This window comes from Centruroides vittatus, unplaced genomic scaffold (assembly GCF_030686945.1).
Source record: "Centruroides vittatus isolate TY-2023 unplaced genomic scaffold, ASM3068694v2 contig_417, whole genome shotgun sequence".
NCBI classification, from domain to species: Eukaryota; Metazoa; Arthropoda; class Arachnida; order Scorpiones; family Buthidae; genus Centruroides; species Centruroides vittatus.
This window is the reverse complement of record NW_027122227.1, coordinates 550,499-577,355: the sequence shown is the minus strand read 5'-3', so window position 1 is coordinate 577,355 and position 26,857 is coordinate 550,499. Positions and strand designations below refer to the sequence as shown.

The 26,857-nt window shown below is 25.2% G+C and overlaps 2 protein-coding genes across 7 annotated transcripts in view; both read left to right on the top strand.

The window, feature by feature from the left end:
* Positions 1–12,339, top strand: part of LOC136976631 (rab GTPase-binding effector protein 1-like) — a 33,194-nt gene extending 20,855 nt beyond the window's left edge. The window contains exons 9-17 of the mRNA XM_067271971.1: positions 1,741–1,962; positions 2,042–2,140; positions 2,218–2,256; positions 3,277–3,378; positions 3,450–3,639; positions 3,715–3,869; positions 5,641–5,757; positions 8,185–8,295; positions 11,505–12,339. Of these exons, the coding sequence (XP_067128072.1) occupies positions 1,741–1,962; positions 2,042–2,140; positions 2,218–2,256; positions 3,277–3,378; positions 3,450–3,639; positions 3,715–3,869; positions 5,641–5,757; positions 8,185–8,295; positions 11,505–11,675 (1,206 nt within the window). The 3' untranslated portion in view covers positions 11,676–12,339. The remainder of the gene's footprint in view (positions 1–1,740; positions 1,963–2,041; positions 2,141–2,217; positions 2,257–3,276; positions 3,379–3,449; positions 3,640–3,714; positions 3,870–5,640; positions 5,758–8,184; positions 8,296–11,504) is intronic.
* A 1,338-nt stretch (positions 12,340–13,677) lies between these two features.
* The window catches only part of LOC136976638 (RIMS-binding protein 2-like), an 88,386-nt gene continuing 75,206 nt past the window's right edge, over positions 13,678–26,857 (top strand). For 2 of the 6 annotated variants that reach the window (XM_067271979.1, XM_067271983.1), the window contains exons 1-6: positions 13,680–13,793; positions 14,118–14,327; positions 17,082–17,115; positions 17,232–17,427; positions 19,427–19,528; positions 19,640–19,741. In XM_067271979.1, coding sequence (XP_067128080.1) covers positions 17,317–17,427; positions 19,427–19,528; positions 19,640–19,741 — 315 coding nt within the window. In that variant the 5' untranslated portion in view covers positions 13,680–13,793; positions 14,118–14,327; positions 17,082–17,115; positions 17,232–17,316. Of the gene's footprint in view, positions 13,794–14,117; positions 14,328–17,081; positions 17,116–17,231; positions 17,428–19,426; positions 19,529–19,639; positions 19,742–20,072; positions 20,139–26,857 lie in introns of those variants that run through there. The other 4 variants (XM_067271982.1, XM_067271980.1, XM_067271981.1 and 1 more) reach the window with 4 other exon arrangements.

The window sequence follows — 26,857 nt, the reverse complement described above, 5'->3', positions numbered from 1 at the left end:
ATACTTTAATATTTTATGAGAAGAGTTAATTTTTATCATGTACATTCATATTTGTTGTTATGAGGGAAAATCAAAAAGTAATGTGTCTTTATTAATAAAAATTTGTGGGTATTGTTTTTTGTTACAAAAAGTGAATGGTCTGAAATGTAAGAGTGTTTTTGCAACACTGTTACATCTTTGAAAAGCTGCTGCCATTTAGTGTGCATGTCTGAGTGAAGAAAACAAAATGGTACCTAAAGTAAGTTTATCTACAATTGAAAAGCAGAGGAGTGTGATTTGTTTTCTATCAGTTATAGGTAAGAAACCATTGGCCATTTATGCTGAAATGGTCACATGTATGGTGAGGATTGTCTGAAAAATCTCATCACAGATGATGTAAAATGTTTGTACAAGATTGTCAGTCTGTGATGGATGAGTGTTGTTTTGGAAGAGGCATTACTAAATAATTATCATATTAACCTGAAGATCCTTTCTGAACAGTTTGGCATCTCCTCTGGTATGGTATATGACATTAGGCATGAGAAGCGTGGGTACAGAAAACTCAGTACTTGCTAGGTGTCTAGGCAACTGATAGGACTGTCTTCAGGATGATTACATATTTGAGTCATTTGGAAATACATCAATGAGAAGGAAACAAATTCATCGAAAGAATCGTAATCACCGAGGACAAGTTGTGGGCTTATTGCTTCACACCAGAATCAAAGGGTGCGAGTTTGGTTTGCAAGACACCAAATAAGTTCAAGATTAATACAATTTACCAAGAAAATTATGGATAACTGCAGGTGCATATTGTTAGTGAATTTTCCACTTGGAGCAGCTGTCAATGCCATTACATACTGTGAGATTCTGAAGCAGTTACAGTGAGCATTACAGGATGAGACCAGATCTTTAAGTTGGCAACATTTGTATATTACATTACAATACATACCACATGTTGCTCACACAATTGTTGACCTATTGCTTTCTTTGGCTTGGAAACTTTGGAACACTCCATACAGTCCCAATTTAGCACTGTGATTTTTATCTCTTTAGTCCATGAAGAAATTTCTAGTTGAGAAAAGATTCAGATCAGATTATGATGATAAAATGACTGTTAGAAATTGGCTTTATGTGCAAGAAACCACATTCTATCAGAATGGAATTTAACTTTGCACATGTTGGGACAAGTGCATGAACTGGTATGATTCCTACAAAGAGATGTAGACTACTAAGTATACATTATTTTTCATATTTACATATTTCAAATAAATCTAATCCATCTGTATAAAAAGTTTAGAGATGTAACTTGTACTATAAAAATTACATATAAACAAAGCTTGACATATACTAATCAGTAAAGGATACCATTGAGTTTTAATTGTGCTTTAATATGGTTAATTAATTATAATGATATTACATAAATTGGTACTAATTAAGCTGCCATCTTATATTAAATTTAATAATTAGTAATAAATAAATTAGAATATTCTGCAAGAAAAAATTTAATACAAGATGGTAGCTTAACTACCTACCTTTAGTTCCAATTTACATAACATCTTTATAATTAATTAGCTATACTATAACCTGATTAAAATCTGACAGTATCATTTATTACTGGAAAACTTTTTTAAAATTCAATAGCAGATAATTTTATGAATTCTGATAATAGATTCCTGTTATATAAATATTGAATGTTTTAAAATTTTAAACTGTATAAAAGAGATTAAATAATAATAATAATTTTTAAAAATTTGTATTTAGTTAGAACAGTTAAGGCATAAAATGAACCAGCCATGTGAAATGTGTAGGAATTATGAAATACAACTGCAACAAAAACAGAAATTAGAGCAGCAACATCAAAAAGAATTAGATAGATTTCAACAAATTCAAGAGCAGTATAAGCAAGACTTACAGAAGGAACAAATATATCGTACTGAAATGGAACAGGCTGCTATTGAATTGGCCAAAAATTCTGAAAAAGAAGTATGTTTTGAATTTGTATCATATTATGTGAATTTGATTGCTTGAAATTTTTTATAAGATGAAATAAATATTTTATAAGATTATAGATCTCCTTAAAAGATTAGAATCAAATGAAAAGCTTCTTTATGAATTAAAATCTGATTTCTCTTTATACAAAGATAGTATCCAGGAACAGTTGGTACATATTTTATTTTTAATTGGAGTTTTTATTTATTTTTATTATAATAATGGAATTTAATATTGTTTTTTTTTTAGAAACAATTATGTAATTTCATAGAAGAATTAAAAGCAGAGGTATGCTTTATAAGGTTTACTTTTATAAAACACTAATTGAATGTACTACATATTTGTAGTACATTTGTATTTGTAATTAAAATAGTAGACAGTGTGTCCAATTATAATTATATATATTACATCAATATTTAAATAGTATATATACATTATAAAATTAATTTTTTTTTTAAATTGCAAAAGGAATTTTACTTACTCAGTACTTAATTCTGTAAAAAAAAATGAGTTTATCTGTAATAAAATATTTTAAAATTACTATTTTAATTAATTTACCTTGTAAAGATTTTAATATAAAGAATTTTAAATTAAGAATGAATTAAAATAACTATATAGTTTATTGAAATTTTACATTATCTACTATAAACAAACATCATGAAACCCATTATATTTGTAAAGCCAAACAACCACTGGATTACATCGGGCTACCAATTCTTTTCTTTCAGAATATTCTAAATTATTTAATAAATATTAATTTAATTATAATTATTAAATCTAATAAGAGATGGCATCTACTCCTTTCCTTAGTGACAAATTATTTAGTAATTAATTAAAATATAATTGTGGAAAAGTAATCCAATGTAATCTGGTGGTTGTTTGGCTTTAAAATTTCAACAATTTTGTTCTGCTGCTATTGTAACAAAACATTTAAAATAACATATTTAAAATAACATTAATTTGAACTGTCTTTAGATGTTACAATGCATAATGCTTAAAGATAGTTAAAGTTTCAGATAGCTTAGACAATATACATGATAGTTGTAAAGATTTAAATTGTTAAATTGGTTTGTGTGGTTAAAAGAAAAGAAACATTATATATAAATAAATTTTGATCATGTAATGTATTATGACAGGGTTTTGAGGATATTTTGATCTATTCAATAAACAGTTTTCAGAGTTTTTGACATTAACAAATATCTGACTTATTGTAAAATTATTTTAAATATTTTATTATTATTGTCTAAAGAAAATTTATAAATAATACATTAAATTGGAGGAAGATTAAAAATAATTTTTTGTGTATAGTTAGCAAAAGTAACAATGGAAAATGATATTCTTATTGGTAAACATATCACCAAAGCTCAAGAATTATTACAAGAAAATATTGATTTGCCCAATGATCTAGAGGTAATTTTATTCATTTTTATTTTGTTATTGTTTTAAAAATGTTATTTCAGTTCATAATATTTTAATATTAGGAAATTCAGTTTTATTGTCTGAAACTTCGAGAAGACTTAATAACATCACTTGTTAATAAGGATACTATTGAAAACAATTTAAAAAGTGAATTATTATTTATTAATGATCAGATGAAAGCAGAACAATATTCTAAAGAATTATTGATAAAAGAGTTAACACAAGAAAATGATAATTTGCATATACAAATAGGTATTATTTAAAGTATTTACAAACCGTATTTCTTTGCTTACAAAATACAATTTAATATATTTTTATTATTTTCAGTAAATTTTGAAAACATGAAAAAACATTATCAAGAAGAATTAGAAAAAATTTCAGAAAAAGAACAACTGCTTTCTAATTTAAAAGCTCAGTTCCAATTAGCTCATCAAAAAATTTTAGATCAAGAAAGAATGTTGGGAGAATATTCTATAATGAAAGTAAGTAAAAGAAAATATTTAAAACTATATTGGCTATAATAAAGTAACAAATGCATTTTTAACATTGAGTAAGATTAGAGAAATTCTAATGTTTTCAGCCTGGTTAGCAGACTACTTCATTCATTAGTAACTGAGTGGATAAAACCACTGAAACCTGGTAGTTGATTGTAGGTTTACTGCAAGCACTTAACATCAGTTACCAACTTAAATTCATTGAATACAATATTTTAATTATACAAAATTGTTTTAAATCTCACTTAGTATCAAACCTTGATTGAAATTCATTAATTTAGTTAGTAACTATTCATTCAAGTTATATAATATCAGTCAAGTTATATTCCAATAATTTCTTTTTGTAAGGACATTGTTAGATCATAGTTACATTTAATACAGTTTTTCTCACATTGAAGTTAAATGATAAAAGGTAAGGAAATTGAATAATTTTGTAATATATGTTGTATACATGTTTGTACTTTTTTAAAAATCCTTTAGAGAGTTTGCTTTATTACAATTCTTTTCTTTTTTGCTGTAATATTCCTGATCATCTCAGTACATTTTTCATTGGTTGTCTATTCCAGATTTGTTGAGCTTTCTCTCTCATTACCCATCCTCCTTTATTGTGGGGCTGGCTGAACCTGTAATGGGCTTGGAAAAAGACCCTCTTAGTGTCTAGAGGGTAGAAACAATTAAAAAGAAAGTTAACCTTAGCATCAACCACTTCACTCTGTACAGTTGATGCTAAAAGTATTGTAGTATTTACATGCTCGATGCATTCATAGCCAAACTTTTATGAATTATAAGAAAAATTAGTGTATTTGTTTATATGTTTGTCTCAGATAATACAGAACCTTAATTAATTGGGGCTCTGCTGTATATTCTTGAAACTTCTATGAGAAATCATTTACGTATAATATTGTGACCACCAAATAAACCTTTGTAACCTAACCTGGATAAACCTGTGTGCATTGTACATTACACTTCATTATCTAACCATAACAATATTTTATCCAATAACAGTATCTTCATTTCAGGTTTTAGGGAAACTGGTAGTTTGGCTAGTAGTATAATAAATCTGGTTTAGTGTAATAGATCTAATTATACAGGGTCTTTATAATTGAAGTTCCACTTTGAAATGGTCATAAAAGGAAAACTACTGGATAAAATGTTATCAACCTTGTAATAGTTTACAAAAAGTCATGGGATTTTATTTCCCCCTCAAAAAAAAATATTTCAAAAATCACCACCAGTGGAAAATGGTGTGTATGCAATATTGTTAAACGAAATAAGACATGAAGACATCAGTTGAAAATGAAAATGAACAATTTGGTGGAATTGAGAAATGCAATACACTGACATGTCCATAACATTCCTCCTGATATGCTAAGAGCTACTGTTGAGAACACAGTAATGCGATTTACCTTGCTTTGAGAAAATGGTGGATGCTACATTCAACATGCTTTGTAACACATTTTAGAAATGATTAAAAACATTTTCAACCAATGTCTTCATGTCTTATTTTGTTCAACAATATTGCATACAGTGCCATTTCCTGCTGGTGGTGAGTTTTTGAACTATTTTTTGGGGGAAATAAAATCCCCATGACTTCCTGTAAACTATTACAAAGTTTGATAACATTTTGTCCAGTTTTCCTTTTATGGCCATTTCAAAGTGGAACTTTAAGTATAAAGACCCTGTATAATAAATTCTAGTTAATAATTGTTTATGTAGAATATACTACAATATTTTTTATAAAAAAATTTTTATTTATTAGGAAAATTCAGAAATGCAAGCACAGTTGCTTAAATCAAATATTCAAAATCTTCAGTTTGAACTGGAAAATAGAGAACTGGTGCAGAAGGATCTTGTTAAATTAACCCAATCTCTTCAGGTAAGAATATTGTTTTTTTTTATCTGGTTTTTTTAATACTCAATTACAAAAATATTAAAAATATCTTCATTGTTAGCTATTTATTTGAAGTTAGTTGTTTGATTCTCATTACATTTTCTATTTACACAGTTGTCACCCTTTATGACTGAAAATATTTTTCAATTATAAACAGTTTATTAAATCTAATTCTTCATCTTGTATATTTTAAGTATAGAAATAGTAAGGAATAGATTAATAATTTAATTCTCAAATCATGAAATAAATTGATTTATTTTTATATAATTGTTTTAAAATAAATTAATTTATTCCAAATCACAAATAAAATTATTTTTTATTTCTATTTTATAATGAGTTTTTGCTTTTTTTCTTTTTTCTATTATGAAGGATTTATGAAACTTTAAAAGTTTCCAATAACAGTAAAATATAAACACCACTCGTTGAATATTATCTGTTATCTATAAAATAGCTATCACTAAATGACATATGTACTGTATAAAAAGCTATTTTCTAAATATATAAATAAATAAATATAAATATATAAAATGCCACTGCGTGTGTGTGTTAGCCTCAAAAACTGATAATTCTCATTGGCGAAAAAAAAAAGTTAACCACAATGTGTTCTGACATCTCATATCCAGCCACAACACGAATTTTGTGTCATGGCATTAATAAGCATCCACAATACATTGTGGATGCTTATTAATGCAGCCACAATGCATTGTGATAAAAATATCTGTCCAGAAATTTGTTACTTATTTTTGTACAAATATTTCTAATAAATAATTTATGTATAATTTCCACCAAAGGAATAATTCTGAACAATGTTTATTATTAGAAAAATACTCATCAGTGAATAATAATGTAAAACATTATATGATTGAAAGGACCATAGTATAATCTATACAACTTTTTCTTTTATAATTTACAGTTAATAAGATAATTTGCTGTAAATTGTTTTTTGTTTATGAATCTCTGATACCTATATATGATACTTTTTTTAGGTGTCTAGGATTGTAAGGTGTTATAGATTTAAGTCAAATAAGAAATTTATTGTAAGTCACTTTGTCAATTGATGTCATTATTGAAAACAAATTTGCAATTTCCACAAAGATACCAACTCCAAATAAATTTTTATATTAATATTAGTAAAAATTAATAATAAATAGAAGTCTTTGTTAGAAATTTAGGCTTACACACAAGATTAATGAGGCTAACTATTTATTTTCAGTATAATTCACAATGTAGATTAGAATTTGATTTTATTCTAAATAGTAAAGAAATTAGTTACTTATTTTTGCACAGATATATTTATCACATTGTATTGTGGCTGCATTAATAAGCATCCACAACATGATGTTGTGTTTTTACATTGTCAGATTGTATTTTGATTGATTATTAAAAAAATATTGACACAAATTTCACTTTTGGTCTTATTGAATATGTCAAAATGCATTGTGCACATTTTTGAAAGTGCCACAACACGAAATTTTTGTTGTTGCTGGATCTGAGAAGCCAGACTTCTCAGATCCAGTTGTGGTTGATTGACACATTGTGGTTGATTTTTTTCTGCTCAATGAGCATTTTCAATCTTTGAGCTTAATATATGTATAATGTGTTTAATTATACATTGCAATTTCTATTTTTCAGATAGTAATTTGAAAGTTTTTACTAAGAAACAAAAAAAGATGAATAAAACAAATTCAAATACTTTCATTCACTTTTAATATCTTCACTTACAAAATTCAACTTTAATTTACTAATAAGAACACCTGAAACTGCTTTGTCAGGGTTCATAAGTTCAGTCAATGAAACAAATTTTCTGAGTACTTTTAGACATTTTTGTCTCTCTTCAGAGAAATTAAAATTCAATTTGAATAAATCATTCTTTCAAATTTTAAGAGCAGGACTCACTTCAGGTCAATTCTTTTCTTTCAGTTTAATCTAAATTATTTAATTAAAATTATCATTATTAAATTTAATATGAGATGGCACCTAATGCCTTCCTCTAGTGTCAAATTGTTTGGCACTATTATTATTATAGCCATTATATAACTCAATTGCATACAGCAGTGGTTGGCTTTAGTAATACTCATTTCTTTTGGATGTAGAAATTGATTTTGTATTTGAAAGAGTTTTGTTTGATGAATATGCCATACAAAAATCTTATATCAGATATTGAATTTATAAATCAAATGATATTTTAAAAGTTTTAGCATTATTCTTAATAATGCAGTTGTTATAATATTGAAGCAAATTGAATAAGATGTGTTCTAGAAATTTTAGGTGCATTAAAATATAATGTAATATAAGTTTTGTGTGTTTAGAAATACTATAATATATAATAATATTATTTTGTTTATAGATTTTCTGAAAAATTATGTGATGTTTAGAAATATTTTTAACGTTTAATATTATAACTAAATGTAGGTGGAACTTGAAAATATTAGACAATCAAATAATGAAGTAAGATGGCAACATGAAGATGATGTCACTAATTGTTTAACTTGTAAATTGGTTTTTCACTCTTCCAAAGAAAAGGTAATCATTATTTTTTCATAGTATTTATTTTAATACTTTTGTACATTGACAAAAACAATATTATTATTATTATATGAATTAGTTATTTGTGCTTATAATTGGTATAAAAACTTAGGATGAATATTGAAGTAATATTTAAATTTACTTGCAGATTAAATGGAAACTATGGAATGATATGAATTTTAATCTTCATTTACATATAGTTGTATTAGTTATAAATACAAATTCTATTCACAGCATTATGTAAATTATGCTTATATGGAAACAGAATTTTAAGACAAATTCTGTGTAAATATCTGATTAGATATATGAATTTTCCAGTCCTCAACTGGGAGAAAAATGCAAAGAAAAATTCTTGATACAGTCAAACTGCTGCACCATCAAATGTGAGCAATTGTTTAGTTGATTGCTACACATTGGGAAGAAGGTTACAAGAATTCATATTCATTCACATATTTCTGTAAGGCAGTAAATATGCTAAGTTTATGTGATACATTTGTGTGTTTCATGCTCTGCTTTTTATAGTTATGATTTTATTATTTTGAAATAATATAGTTGAATTTTCCTGATAGAAGTTGGAAATTGTACCATGCTTGCATACACTTATTGCCTTTATAAAATATTTAACACAATTTTATATTGTTTATCATGCTTGTCTGTGTTTATTTAATTTCAAAAATACTTTTGTAAGAATGATAAAAACACATCTCAAAACACAGGAAACTCAATTATCCAAAATGCCAAATTATCTGAAATGATTTTTAAAAAAATGGAACATTGTACTGATACATACCACATAATATAATACAGAAAGATCAAAGTCTTTATAACTGGAAATCACTATGGCATTTGTCAATTGTAGTGTTGCAAAACTAGACCATAGACTGTATGTAGGTAATATTACATTAAATTTTGAGTAAATTAATTTATTTTCAAATACAATACAATACATTACAGTATTTATTGTTCATTAACCTTTAAATACACAGGTGTTTGATATAACTAACACACAAAAGCAAATGAGTTTCTGGATTATTTGCAAATTTGTTTATCCAAAAGATCCCTAGTCCCACTACTTTGGATAATTGCATTTCCACTCTAATAATATAAAAATGTTTAGGGGTTTTTTGTGTTTTTGTATCATTTGAAGGAAGATGTTTTGTATCAGGAATGCATTGAAATTTTCCTCTTAAGAGATAAATGTTAGGATCATTATATGAATAATTTTATGAATCATTTGAAGAATGAATGAAGTTTATTTAGAAAGACTTAGATTAATTCAAATTATCAAAATACAGATGATGATGGATTTAGCATGATTATAAAATTAGTTGAAATCAAATTTATACAAAAAATCTTAATAATCTAATGTTAACAATAAAGTAATTTTATGACACTTTCTTTGTAAATTTTCAATTTTCAAACAATTATTTATAGGAATTGTTTTTATATATTTAAAAAACTTTAAATATATACAAAGAACTAATGAAAAGTGTTTTTAAAATAATTTCTATTATGATGTCTCTCTTTAAATTAATTTTTGAACCATATATTTGGCTTGTTTCAAAATTGTATAAAATTTTAAACTAAAGGAATTACTTTGATCTCTTGGTTAAATAATGTTAGATTTTTTTCAGATTATATTCTGATAATTAATTGACAGTATAAAACTTAAAATATGCCAATATTTAGGTATGGATATATTCAGTATTATAGATATGTAAATATTCATGTTTAAATAAACACTAATTTACTTACATTTGCTTTTAATTACTAATAATGAATTTCAAATACACACAATTTTTTTGTTTTGTTCAATAGCAAGTACTATATATATTTTGATTAACTGCACAGTTGCAATATGGAAAGGACAGTGTCCTCTAAAAGTGTGCTGTTAGTTGTAGGAAGATAAGAGTATTGTACTATAAACTATTGATAAAACTATAAACTGAAAAATTGCACTTTCATTTAGTCTTGCCACTCCTACTTTGTTAAAATCAAGTATGTGTATTGGGTCAAGTGTTAATTGTTGTTTGAATAATAATTTTCAAAGAATAGAAATAATAAACACCTTCTAATAGTAAGTATCTTCTACTAAACAGTGCAGTTGCAAGCTGAAAAAAGCATACTGTTCATTAGAATAAATACAGTATATAAAGGCTTGTGGAATAATTAATATTGAATATGTGGAATTGAACAATTTGCTTGATTGAAAATATGCCAGTTATGAAATATTTTTTAATTTGTAAATGTTCTGTATTTATTAAGAGCATATAATAAAATAATTTGTACTTTGAGAATTCATGTCAGACAATAAATAAACATTTTCAATTATAAAAGTTAAAAATATATTTCTTCTTAGAAATAACAAAATACAAACAAATGAACAGAACTCTCAGGAAGAAATCAAATTATTAAAATAGAAATGTTATTAAATAATATATTCCGAGATATTATTGAATTAGACTTATTAACAGAAATTGAAACATTGTGAAGGATTTATGGATAAAATTAACATACAAGATAAATGGAACAAAATGATAAATGGTTCAGTGTAAAAAAGACTAAGAACTGATTCAATTACAAATATAAAGAAGCAACACGGAAAAAATTAATCAAAAATAGAAGACAGTGCAGTATCGAAAAAGTTGATATCTATTAGATTAACAGAATGCTATGAAAAATTGAAATATTCAACACATTTATGACAAATTCTGTAATTTCATTACTAACTCATTCATTTATTATATATTACCACATTAAAATATATTTTAATACTTACTAAAAAGATTAATCAGCTTCAATTGTATGAATATTGTAGATTTTTACTTTAGTAGTATATTGTTTTTTAATTTTATTAGTTTTTTGTTGAATTACTTTATTTTTATTTATGAGTCTTTGTTTTCTCATAACTTATTTATGCAGTAGACTTATGAGAAATAAATATCTCTAAGTCAATGCAGTAAAAATGTGCAATTGATTTAAAGATCTAAACACAGGAGTTTTTCTGATAATTGTGTTTTTCCTGCCTTATTTGATTATATTAGCATTGTCTTAATGAGAACGAGGATAAAGAGAAAACAGTACAAAAAGTGAAATTTTATTTTATTTTTTTCAGTTAGTGAAATGTTAATTTTGTAGTGTTTAATATAAATAATAATTAATAAAAACTTCATAAAGATGCTAATATTTATTTTCTATTTACATAGGTTCACTGTTCCCATTGCGGAAAGATATTTTGCAATAATTGCCGTTCAAAAGTGGTGCACGGAGGACCAAGAAACCGTCCATTCAATGTCTGTGCCGCATGTTATTCTCTTTTGGACCAAGAATCTGTACCCTATTTTAGCAGTGAAGCATTAGCTTCATGTGATCAATAATGCTATTATTATAGTTTTAGAATTGTTATACAAATTTAAAAGCTATTAATGTACATAGCTGAATTCACTTAAACTCTTATTAAAAATAGATTACATATATGTACAAATTATAGTTCCATATATATATATTCAAGTGCCATCCAATTATAATCTTTTTAATCTCAATAATGTTGATAAGAATATGTATATACAAGAAGAAAATGTTTAAAATTTGATATCCGAATTTTAATTGTTTGTATATAAGTTTATAGTACGTTATATTTATTTGCTCGAAAAATATACTTTACGAATACATTCCTTTTGTTTTTGCATTAATTTGACTAACTTATTTTTAAACTTTGTTATAATAACAAATTTCAATATTAAAAATGTCTTCCAGTTATTCAAAATATCAAGTTGTCAAATTTTAGAGAGCAATAACCGATGAGTTATAAAAAAAAATGAAATTTTGATTATGAAATTATAGAATAAGTGTTGTTTGATTATTTGTAATGAAGAATTTTCTCAAATTATTTTTTCATATTCATTATTACTTTTAAGGAAAATTATATACACACAAACACTCAAACTTTTTTAAAGTCGTTTAAATAATTAAAATGTTTTCCAGAAATAAATTATTTATGCAGAATTATATAATTAAGTGCCAATAAAATGTTGAATTTGAAAAAAATTTGTATTGTATTTTTAACATTTATCGTTTATTTAAAATTTATACATATATATTCTTTATCTATGAAGTATAGATTTGTTCCTAGAATGTTTATTATTATTTTTAAATCGAATGAAAAACTTTCTTATTTAAATTAATCAGAAGAAGAGTTAATTTTACAAAAATTAAATATAATATTAAATCAACATATTCAAAACTATTCTTTTGAAAGTATGAGGAAGACATAATGATTAATAATTTAACTCTCTCTATATATAAATCTTTAAATATTTACGTTACAAACATTCTTAAAAGTTATTTTTGACTTTAAAACTGAACTCAATTGTCTAGTAATGATAATTTTTCCTCAATTAACTTGTAAGTAGGATATCGTAATGCAATTAGCAAGTGGCATTTTGTCAAAAATAGCTTTCTTAATAGGCACGAAAGTTAGGATAAAGACTATACAACAAAGTGTGTAGTGCATTGTTAACACTTAAAAGCATAATGAGGTCATACAATTGAATTTTATACATTTTATATAAAAGTTATCTATTTATTTAAATTCAAAGTATGTAAAGTATTTAATTAAAAGTAAAAAAAAACTTCCAATTTTTTTTTTTTTTGAATTTTATCCATTTATTTTTTATTTTAAATAGTTTCCAGTATTACTTGTGCATCAAATACCTGTTCTATTGATTAGTTGAAAGTTTTTTAAAGAATATTCTCTACATTAAATTTTAAAAGTATCTAAAATATTCATGACAGTCCCCGATTTAATTTATTCGAGTAATAATTTTATTTAATCAATTATTTTTTTCTTCCCCCGTTTGAAATTTTTAAATTCTATGATTAATCGATGTGAATTTTCCGTCTTTTATTATGGATGATAGTCACTTAAGATTTATATCTACATAAATAGAAACTTAAATCAATTTTTGCTCCACTTAAACTCTGCTTTCATTTATAAAACGCCGAAACTTAGACATCAAATTTTATTTATTTATTTTAATTTTTATTTTTCTTCGTCCTTTCGTAGGCGTATGCGATTGAATTTACTTTTCCAACACTCCCATCTCAACTATCAGAAATTTAGGCGTATAGACTTATTTTTGACATCGTTACATAGATTTACAGGTTGATAAACTTCAAAGGTTAACTTTTTATTACTTGGAAAACAGGCTTTAATAATGCCCATGTCCAAAACATAGACGATGTTAAACCCACGATATCAATTATATGTGAGAATTTTCTTTCTAACAAGTTTTATCTTTGGCCTCTGCCCGAAAGGACTTCTAGGAAATTTCTACCGGATAATTTGTCTTTGTAAAAATATTGTCAACAGATGTCGCCTCGTAGATGACAGGTACCTCGACAGGTATACATCTACCTGTTCAGGTGTGTCATTCATAAGAGACGCAATTGCTGACTCGATATCTTTATAAACTTAGCACGAAAGAAGAAAATGGGTAAGCGTTTAAATAAGAATTTTTATTATTTTAAAAAAAAAATTATTGTATTTTCAGCATTTGTTTTACGTAATTATAAAATGCCACTAATACTTGCACTTATATAAATGCATCTCATTAACGCTATTAATATATAATGATTAAATATATATATATTATTTAAGTAACGAATGAATTCGAATTTATATTTAAAAAAATACACAAAAGTTGGCAACACTAAAATAATTTTTATTGTTGTATTATTTACTTTAGTATTTAAATTCTTTCGAAATAATTCAAATTCAAATAAGATACTTATAAGTGCTTCTCCCTGGCGGTGGACAGGCAAACTAATAATAGTAATGGCGACCTACAGTGAAAACAGGTAGGAGACGAAAGAGACAGTGTTTTTTTTTTGTTACGTAAAGTGCTCTAGTAATATGAGATCGCGATTTTTGAAAGGAGAGTTATAATTCACGAAAGAAGATGGTATTTTTGTTATAAAATGGAGATTAAAATACAAAGCGTGTACACCTGTCAGGTATGATTCAACAGGTATGTCAACTTCGATACAATACATACATATACTGTATACATAAGGTATATTTTGGTATTTCGTATGACAACATACGTACTGTTCCAATGGAAATGAATTGAATCCTTATTTTTTCAGGTGTATTTCCGGAAGTATGACCTTGAATATTAGTTATTTTTATAAAAGTTTAAAGAAAAAAAATATATTATTTTATCTATGAACTAGAAAGTTATTGACTCAGTACAAAATATATCTTATTTTTGGTACATAATAAACAAAAAATATTGTATTTTATTACTACTATTTTGTACATAGACATAAATAATATACTTCTCTTATCTGTATATAATACATGATAACTATACAACATATGAAACATTTAACACAGGCATGAACACATTTAACACAGGTAAAAGTATGGCAAATTTTATATATTTTATTTATATATCTGATACATAATTTCTTTTTTAAAAAGAAATCTAAATACTAGTACATAAATTTCAATCTTTTGTTGCCATATATTAGTTTTCAGGATAATATAAATATGTAAAATACAATAATAAACTAATGAAAAAATTGATATTAAATATTATGGATAAAGCCTCTTTGTGTATTTTATTACTATAAAGAATTTCTATATTGATGAATACCTCTGTAATACTCAAAATTTATAATATATAATGTATTGATTTTGGTTTACAGTTACATTCATAGTTATATAATGCTTCATATCATCATCAATATATTATTGTTATGGCTTTCCCTGTCTCATACTATTTTTAAAATCTTTAAATATTTAGACTATTTTTATGAATTAGGAATTAAATAGATTAATAATATATCATACATATCTGATATTTAATTTATTAAAATAATAGTAGTAACGATTAGGATGATAATATTCAAATTTAAAATGCAAGAGATTTAGATATATTGCAGATAAGTTATGGATTAAAAAAATTAATAAATAGTTAATATAAAAGCTGTATTTATTAATTAAAATGCATTAAAGAATAATAAAATCTTTTAGAAAAAAAATCGTCAATCAAAAAATATGACAGATAAAGTTCAGATGATCCAGATGATTGCCAGCAGTTAATTATTTCTATATGCATAATTCATATACATATATTATTATAATATATATATTTTTAATTCATTCGTCGTATAATGAACTGCATGGCTAATGATGGAAAAATATTGTAGTAGTTATTCGACAGTTTTAACCGTTTTCTGTTGAATATAGAATGGTGGTCATATAATATATCTCTTATTAATACAAGGTTTCATATTTTTAACGTATTAAACACCGAGGAAAATTTCATTCAGTTATATAGGACGTTGACGTCTGTGTTCATCCTAGAAAGTCATTCAACCATCCTATACGCGGTGACAGCTCTCCAGTTGCGGTTCCGTACAACTTCTTTCGTTCCGATCTACTGTATGTATGTTAACATGAATTATATATTCAATCAACGGCTTATTAATGATTCATTAAGTTCATTCAACAGCAAGAAAAACTATGCTCTTCTTGACGAAATTAAGAAGCATTCGAATGAAGAATAATAATAAATATTTATTAAGTATTAATAAACAACAGTATAGATTTTTCCATAACAAAATAATTAATCCATAACTAATAAGTGAAATCATTGGAATGTATCCCGAAATCGTCGAACCTTATATTTATAATATAACTACCGTTATGTAATATATTATTTTAGCCCTACAGGTAATGAAGTTAATGTAGAATTATAGAAATATTTGTTTCTACGTATATAAATCCGATTTATTTATGTTTAATATAAGTACAGTACATTTTTTTTTACTTTGTACAGTAAAATGAATTTTAAAAAAACGAGTGACAGATTTTTAAATCTGGAGACAATAGATATAGCTTGAGCATGATATAGTCTGGTGATAAAAAAAAAGAAGGTACTGTCTCACGAACCCATTAAGCACTTGAATTATTGCCATGTGTATAGTAGTCTGTGTCAAAGTTATAAATAGTTTTCAATGAAATATATTTATCTTTGTTCCGCTGATAATGTTCTCTACCTGAAAAGAAAAGAAAAAAAAATATTTCAAGGGTTTGACTGTCGTGTCATATAATGAAAACAGTCACGTATTTGTAGTATTATATCGGAATATGCGGTGAAATTATAGAAAAAAATGAATATTTTATATAAATAGCTTAGTACAAATTACGTTGTTACATTTTTAATGATTTTACAAAACAAATCCTAATAATGAACTGAATCTAGCCATGAACCTTACTGACCGTTTTTTATGTTAACTTTAATCAACCCGGATTTTGATGTGATGTTTAGACGTTAATCATTGCTTTTTTCTCTGAACAGTTTTTATTTTTTATAACCTGTATATATATATATATATTTTTTTTTTTAGCTTTAATACTAGTCATTTTTCTAATATAGTTTTGTGTAACTGATTATAATCATTAAAAAAAGCATTTCTTTTATTAATTTTTATTGTTTTAAATTTACTGATTAATATCTTTCTTTGTTATTTAATTTATACTAGTTTTTAAATGGAGTTCAAATGAGTAAGAAATAATTCTTTTGCGAAGATTAAATTTAATTCTTGTAAAATTTTCTTGGAAAACAAAACTTATTACACAAATTAGTAATGAACTTACATAACGTGTTCTGGCTATTTATATTTTCTAAAAATAAAAAAAAAACAAATAGATACAATTATGATGACACTTAACCACGTTAATATGTACTAAATTTAGATATGATTTCTTTCAGGTTTATTAATGTTTATTAAGTGGCCGGGATAGAGGTAAGAATAGGCCTAAATAGCATGTATTTCTATATGAAACAAATCGAATTTAAGTTTAAATAAGAGCTCGTTTATACAAAAAAAAAAAAAAAAAATTTATCATTCTTGTTTTGCAGATGTTCGAAGATGTGACAAATAAAAAATGACATTTTTCTGAAAACTTATGGAAAATGTGAAAGATCCATTCTGTTAACATCAAGAATGGAAGTAGAATTGGAAAGGCGCCCCAAAAAAGAATTCTATAAAAGAGAAGTAGTTTCTAATAAAGAAAAACTACAAAATAAAATGACCGTTCTACAGAAAGAAAAAGAGGTTTGAGTTCTTATATTTCTTATTAAACACGAATGAATACTATAATTAGTAATAACACGTTAACTCGAAGGTTATTAAAAAAAGTTTTCTATTGTTTAAGAAATCACTTCCTTGTTAAGAATTATTATGGATTGTAACTTGTTTGATACCAAATACTGACCTTCAAATAATTGTAGGAAGATTAATATGTTTAATTACATTAGAATTAATATTAAACTAATAGTCATGCATTAAATATTTTATGTTAATTTACATTCTAATTCACTTCGAGTTTAAATTATTTAATTAATGTATATGTAATTTACTTGTAATATGTTACTGAAATTGTTTTAATGATAGGGATTTTATAAGCGGTTGTTCGTTAATTATACAATACGTAATGTTTACGTCGAATTCTATCGTTATTATTTAGTTAAGTGCGACACAAGAAAAATCTTTTTCTTTTTTAATATTAAATAAAATCACCGTTACTTCAAATATGAAAAAGAAGAGAGAAGAAAGATTCATCACTCAAATCATTTAAAAAACGAAGCTTTTATATGATTTTAGTTTAAAACTTTTTCTCTGCTTTATTTTAGATTATAAACAGTAAGTGTACTTTGGAAAAGTAGGAATGACAAATGTTAAATTTATTCGTAGAGTTAGTGAAAAATTAAAGAAGCCATGCCATGTTATAGAGTTTGAAAACGATAGATCTAGAACCTTATAAATGCTATAATGATTCGATTTTATTTCTAATATACTATATTTTATTATTTCTATTACTATTACTATAATCAAAATTTAATATTTAATCATGTGAATAAATATTTTTGAAATAAAATTATTACACGATTGCATTGTATAGCCAGTGTTTATTACCAAAGGAAAAGAATATATAATAGATAAGATTCCGGAGTTTTTAATTAATAAATCTCATACTGCAATATTATTCTCGCTGTTTAAAGATATTCAGGATTTCTCTGATTATATGCAAAACAAAATCTGTATCGTAATCGTGAGCGAAAATGTAATTAAATACTATTAATTTTTAATATTTTCTCAAAGCATTAATAAGATCTTATAAATTATTTCGTCTAGTATAGCAATCACATTTATATCTCCCAATTTTCTTTTATCTGTAGAATTTCTGTACAATTTTTATCCCTATATTACTTTTCATTATCGATTGAAAGGTGCGATATATCTTAATTTAAGTTTTCAACTGTTGCCTAAACTTTGCCGATTGTCTCACCTATTAAGCCGTTCTCAAATATATCACAAATAATATATTCGGTAAGGATATAATATTGATGTTCCATTAAATATAACGTTGTAATCAACGTATTAATAACAGAATAAAATAAGACAACCAACCATTAACCACTTTTAAAATAATTATTAAAAAATATAATTTATAAAGATGTAAATGAAATAAACTACGATTTGAAAATGTTCATATTGTTTATTATGGATGAAATTAAAAATAATAATAATAATAATAATTTCTTCTATGCAACGATTCTTCAATTCAGTAATAATGTATGTGTGTATACAAAGGTTTGAATTACGTGTATATTTCTAAATGTTTTAAATTTAAATATATATAACAAAGTATATATTCATAACTTAAAGGAATTGCATTTAGCAATTACAATGGAGATTTGAATTTTCTTTTTAAAAGAGTTATTAACGTGTCTACTGCAATTTCTCAATTAAAAGAAACAAAATAAAATGAATCGGCAATTTCAGCAGATAAATTTAAAGATATTGTTTTTGTCATTGAAGAGAGATTATTTGTTCAAGTAGAAAATGATATGCCAATATAACTTGTATTCATTTACATCCAATACAAGTTATTGAGTAATGGCATTATTTGCTTATGAAATTGAATGATTATTTGATAAAATTACATTTGAAGGCTTTCCATATCTGTATTTTTTCTGCTATTAATATATATTTATTTCTTTAAAATTAATTTTTAATTACAAAATACACAATTTATTTATTTATTTATTAGAGTAAAAAGAAGATTACTTTGGAAAAAATTAAGGCAACTTTTGCAAAGCAAAGAGAAAATCAAGTTAAATGGAAGAAAGAAAATTTATTAGAAAAATATAAGGTAAGTCTGACAAATAAGAGAGGAAAATATAGATTAATTGTTTTGTTTTGTTTTATTTATTATTATTATATTTCGAAATAGTACATAAATATATATTGTTTTTGTTAACAGAACGGAACGATATATCACGATATTTCGGAGTTGCATATGATGATTAAGCAGTCTTCCAAGGAAAGATTGTTATTAGAAAGGCACTTAGCCAGGGCAACAGAAGTAAATATACCATTCTTTTATTTCTTTATACTCGGTTCATTCGTGCGATTCAAAGTAAAACGTAAGATTTAAAGGCGATTCAAGGTTATCACGTGATTGTTTCAGACATTATATTCTTGTACGAATTAAAACAAAATTCCGCACGATATTAGCGATAAAACCAAAAAAAAATTATTCATTACGACAATTTACGAAATCGAATGAAATCGTTTTAAACTTATTTAGTCACAATATAATCGGCGCATACGATTCGTGTAACCTTCTCCGATTGGTCGATTTCGGTTTAGCGGGTGCTAATGCCGCTCCATCTAGTGAACGTTTAGAGAGACTTTTTTCGTCCTCTTGTGATCATTCTAAAGTAGATTTAGACGTGCAGACCATTATAGACCATATCAATGTAAGAGGTGAATCTTTGCACGATTTTCTCTTTCTTCCTTAAAATTAAATAGTAATATCATTTTAAATGTTTATAAAATACTATCGAAAAAGAGATATTTTAAGCTAAAACCCCGCAAGTTCGGCTTCCTGGCGTGGCTCGGTGTTATGATATGAAGCTAAGCCTAAGGGGCAATTATTTAAAATATTTAAAAGAAATTCCTAAATTATTTATATTGAGTATTTAACTTCTAACGTTTAATCATTATTAATATCTGAACTTGAAATATATGTCTATTAATGATAAATTAACAAAATTACTTGGCATTAATTTATCTATATAAATTAATTACAGTAATTATTATATTAATGTTCATATACAGAATTAGCTTGTTTTTTATATAGAAAAACAAGCTAAAAATGTGTATAATTTATTTATTAAAAAGAAATTAATATATATACAGTAAATTAAATAATAAATGCCCATTGTAATTTTAAAACAATTTTCTTTACAGAAGAAGTTGTGTGTATGATGTATATATAGGTGTATACACATTATATTTAATTAAAGATTAATATTATGAAAAATATATAATTCATAAAAGGTTCTAAAAACTTAAGTTTATAAAATTTTCTATTATCTTTAAAAATATTCAAGCTGAGAAAAATGTGTCGAGTATTAAATTTTTTTCTTTTTTCTTTTCATATATAATTGAATTTATGAATAGAATAAATATTATATAGAATGAATAATTTTATCAATTTTATTTATTACTATTATTTATAAATAACAGCACAGTTAAAAAAAATAAGTTTTTGTATATGCAATTATTAAACAGTTAAAATGAATAATTTAATTTTATTAAAATGAGGAAACGTTTTAATGGAATTAGAGGGAGGAGGATTCATAAATTTTGTTTACTAGACAGAATGTCCCTCCTAATGGCGACTGTCGTCTTTTTGGTCAGTTAAAAAAATAAAAAAACAAAACAAAAACATATTTGAATATGTACTAATTTCATCATGGCTTTTGGAATTGATCAGTTCAACGAAAAATATAATTATTCACTCATCGAAAATCGAACTATCTGTTAGAGAATCGCAATTAAGAGGTGGAAAGACTTTTTATTTGTTTATTTTTCGATTTTCTTTAGTCTGGAGGTTGGCTTTTTGCCAGAACAATGTCCGACTATATTTTTCCCATGTTTTGAATTTTTTCTTTTATAAATCGAACAACATCTCCTCTTCTAGCTAGATTAATGACGGAAGTTTATTCAGTTTAGGTGGCATAAACTATGCATTTATGATTAATAATAATTCTCAAATTTCGATATGATGAAAAAAAAATATATATATATATATATATATTTTTATCTTATTGACTCTATATGCTATATAAATTTTAATCTGTTAATTTTAAAAGTGTATATTTATATATATACAAAATACTCTAATTTTCCAGCGTAAATATGACGATTAAGCAATAGACGAGATAAAATAGCTTTATGATTATAATATTTGTAAATTATTTTATTTATTTATTGTTGAAAACAGTCATCGTTTCACTGACTATTAGGAAAAAATCGTTTGAATTTGTTCCGGTTGTTTTCTGTCTTTCTCTCTGACCATTGGTACAGTCAAAATCGATTTTTCGTCCTCGAATGACGTGACTCTTATGACTCTTTGGTAGTTTCGTCATATATAGACGTTCCTCCCATCTCCCTCATTTTATACCTCACACCGTTGCTTAGATACCATCGAAAGGAAACATATAGCAGTTGTACGTTTTGCCCTTCTAACTCTGATCATAACAACAGGAAATGTTTGAAAACTTTCGAAAATGTTTTTTTAACGTTTTTTTGATTAGAAATATATTTTAATAGTAAGTATATTTATAGTTTGATTACATAAAATGTAATTACTTAAAATTACCTTTCTTCTTGTTTAGATTGATTGTAGTAAACAATTGATTTAAATATTTTAATCCTTTTTTATATATCGTAAATTTTGAAGTTTGAATATTTAAAATAGCTATTTTAAAAGATAATCTAGATAGTAAAACATTTAAAATGTTATATTATAGTAAATTTTAACTGCTATAGGCCTACTGTTAGGGGGATAATAAATTCTTTAATATTTTATATTAGTAATAAAATAATTTTAGATCTCCGAGAAGCTTAGTGTTTTTAGATTCTAGTTAAAATCATTCTATCTAATGTCAAAAACATGTTAACTTGTATTATATATTATCTTGCTAGTCTGGTTTTTTGCATAACGATTACCATTGATGAATAATTAATATCATCAGTTAAATTTCTTGAATGAATAAATTTTATGCTTTTTTGATCAATTTAGACGTATAAAAGTAAATTTAAATTAGAGAATATTTTGTAGAAAAAATTAAATCGTCCAGAAATTCTGACGTAAGAACTCCTATCAAAAAATAATGGTATGATTAATATATTTGATCATAGTTAAACAATTGATCCCTCTTTTATATATTTATTACCTAAAGACAATTAAAGTGTATTATATTTATGAAAAATAAATGGGATTCAACAGTTTCATAATTCTAATGCATTACTGAACTTTCTATGAAATTAAAATATTCAAGAGTTCATCTAAGATCAATGTAATGACAGTAATTAATTGATTTTTAAACTATTTATTATTATTTCTAAAGAATAATTATAAATTTAAAAAGAACTGAACAGTTTTTTCGGAATGTAAATAATTTGGAATTGTAAAAGTTTTAATATATAATGGTAAAAAAACAGAAAAAGAAATACATTTATTACTATTAGACAATTTTTTTTATTATTAAAAAGTATAATTTTATATCGTTTAATTATTTCTTTATAAAATATTCATTAAGAAGTTTCAATAGAGCAATAAAATAAAAATTAATCAAACCATATTTTTATTATGGAATCATTCACATATATCATATAGTTTAAAAATAGAGAAACCTTTTTTTAATAACGAGATTGATCACTGAAACTGTTAACTATTAGATATATTTCAACTTAATTGTTTAAGGTGAAGAATCTTCTTTAGCTTTGTAATACCAATGAACTCAAATGTCGGGTTATCATCTCTTAGTTCTATTTATAAATCTTATCGCAATATAGATAATTTAAGATAGTTCGATTATATAATTCTTTTATAGTCCATTATATGGTTGTATTTATGATAAGAAATTATAATCCTTAAAGTTACAAACAGAATAACCACTTTTATATTTTTTAATCGGATAATCAGATTAAAGAATACAGAAAAGTGTTTATAAGTCTAGGTTTATAAAAGCCAAAATGATATGTAATGTTATAAATATTATCAGATAGATATAAGATCCCGTAAGCCTAAATTTATTTTATAATATGAATACGATTTTGTCTTTAAATCTACAAAAGTTGAAAATATTTTGTCTGTTATTTGTGAATTACCGCCGTGAGTCATGTAAATTACATTACCAAATAAGTATTTCTTTGTGTACAAAACTGAAGTGGGTGATTGTAAAATCTGTTTACAGTTTATTTCGAGATGATAAAATAACTCCGGTATTTACATATTTTTAGCATAAAAAAAACATACAAAAACTATTTTCGGTAACAAAAATTTATTTTATCTAATATTTTTGAGAGCAAGAAATCGTTTGAAAGCGTAAATAAAATAAATTTTTTTGTCTGTGAAAGCGCAGTTTTCTCTCTTTTTATGCGTAACATAAACAAGAGTAACGATTTTTAAAGCTATAAATTGTTTTAAAACTAATAAACTTTTAAACAAAACCATATTTCAAATTTCTATAAAATTGTCTAACTTTAGAATAAAATAAATAAATAAATAATTTTCGTAACTAAATGATTTAGCGTATGAAAATACATATATATCCAGAAGAAAAATTATATATTATACGAAGTATTATTAAATTGATTGAAATTTTATAGATATTTACGGTAAGTGATGAAGTCTAGATATGTGTCGAAACATTTAGAAGAAAGTACTGTAAAGCATATTCCTTAATAAAATGTATCATGGTTATAACAGCGTAACGAGTTTATTTAATCGGTTAATGTTACCTATGGTTCCAAAATGGCGGCTCGTCTCTGATTCCCAGCAAATTCTTAACAAGATTTAAGAGTGCCGGATCTGATTTACAGTCGTAAAATGGATAATCATTTTGAATTTCTTTTAATAAGAACAAATATTTTTGAAAATTGACATCGATAACTTTTGGACACCTTTTATTCAAATAATTATTTTATACAACCGTTTCGTTCAACCGTTACAACCGTTTTATACAACAGAAAATTTTCATACTGGATTTAACGTTTGAAATTTTTTAAATTAAATCTATTATATAATGAAAGAAATAAAATAGGACCTCGACTTAAGTGTTATTGCATCTTGCTACGTGGATCTAGCGCGGGTTCAAGTACAACGTTACTACCAATGCAAATTTTCAAATATCATCATAGAATTTATTTTTTCCAAACAAATAATCTTCAATTTCAAATTTAATTTAAAACAACCTTTAATATGCTAAATTAATTAATAAAATTTATTTAAAGTAATAATTTCTGTAAAATTGTGATTTTAAAGCATACGTTGCTAATACTTTTATTAATAATGTTATAATAACTTTTTGCTGTGACAATAAAGTATTGTAGACGTATATATTAAAAAAGTATTTGAGATCTCAAAAAAAGTGTTTTTTGTTACTTTTATATTTTTATTAACTCACATTTTTAATTGTTAAAAGGAGCTCTATAGCTTGGTATAATGCTTAACTTTCTTATCACTTACATTCCTCTGCTTGGATTTAGATTTTCCTTCTTCAGTGCTGCTTTTGCCATATTTTGAGACTCATTCAACCCTTTTCAGATGCGAATCTGCAATAACTATTAAAGCAGTTGGAATATAGTGTCGGCTTGTTACTCTTTTTCAAGTCGATGAATCAGTTTTGTAATAAATCCTTTACCCTCTGACTCATGTCTTAATGATATCCTTTTTTTCCAATAAATATATTTTATATTTATTTTTCCAAATATAAATTAAGTTTTTACTGCATTCTTCAACATTATAATGCTTTCATTAATATCATATCTGATCGAAAAAAACAGGAAAAAAAAACTGCAATTTCTGGTAAAATGACTATTTTATTCTAAATACACACTATATATGCTTGAAGAAGCTTGAGAAAGATCAAACACGAAAACGTTTACAAGTGTTACAATTAAAGTTTCTATTGAAATCCGTTCCTTTCCTTAGAAAATTTGGTAAAATGACAGTATAGTTTTAAAACTACTGTAATGCTTATTTTTCATAAGTCGTCATTAATATCATTTGAATAAAAATATAGAACCTAACCTATTCTAATAATTTTGTTGGTAATAATTATGGTAATTTATTAGAATAGGTTAGGTTAGAACGTGAGTCCCCACTGTTTCCTTTCTTCTGTTTGCTGGAATCAGAGACGAGCCACTATTTTGGAACCATAGGTAACGTTAACTGACTAAAGATATTTATAAACACGTGCAGAATTTTATATGGTAAAAACAGTATCAATTTATGATGCTTTAATAAGAAACTTTTGTTCTTTTTGCTAATAAATTTCATAAATGTAGTGTTTTGATAAATTTAAAATTCATTGAATTTTATTTGTACGACAGATTCTTCGTTTTCATGCTTCGCTTTTTGCAATGCACCAGTATACAGAGAAATGTATGATTAATCTCATTTTTTCTCATTATGATCTTTACTTGCAGTGGTACAATATGAGGAACAATAGTAGTATCTGACTGGAAAGTCTCGAATAACCGGGATAGGAATTTGCCCCGAAAAATCACGAATGACCAGATTCATTGGGATCTGATAATATGGATTTTTCACGATTTGTCTGACGGATGACCACTCGATAAGATATGTTTCCTTCTAAGAAGGATCTAAAGTACTTTACAGGAATCGTTCAGATCATCGTTTCAAGCTGATTGATCCCATCATGAATCAAACTTATACATTATAGACAATACTAATACCGACCATATAAATTGATATTTCATGCCTAAAAAGTCAATGAAACAATGAAAAGAACTTTTTACGTGGCACTCGGCCAATCTTTTGACGTTGAAGCATATGAAAATGAATATAATGTTTATATGAAAATGGTAAATAAACACGAGCGAGCGAAAGAGAAATTTTTGGCGTATCTGTCACTCAAAAAAAGGACAATGAATGATTCTGAGTTTATAAATTATAAATTAGTTCCTGAGTAAACTAGAAAAACGGTTACTTGAAGTAATGAGAAATAACTATATTTATGACTATGATTTTAATACGATTTTTATTAAAATCGTAGCCGTTAATGGGAGGAAGATCGGTGGAATTAGAAAATCTCCAGGAAATAACGATTAAAGAATAGAAACTCTAGTTTCATATTTTCATTTTATTTAATAAAACAAAGGTCTTAAACTTATTACAGTTTCAAATATTTGTATTTAATTCAAAACAATTTTGTATATGAACAAAATCTGAATTAGAATATTTATTGATATGCGTAATAAACTCCTTTTGCATAAGTAAAGTTACTTTTGGATAGAGCAAACAAGGCAATTACTTTTTAAAGTTTAACGAAAACGTGCAAAGTTAAACTCAGAGGTAATTGAAAACATAAATTTCTTTTTGTCGTTGTTAATTATATTTTATAACGGTTAGTGTTATCTATGGTTCCAAAATGGCGGC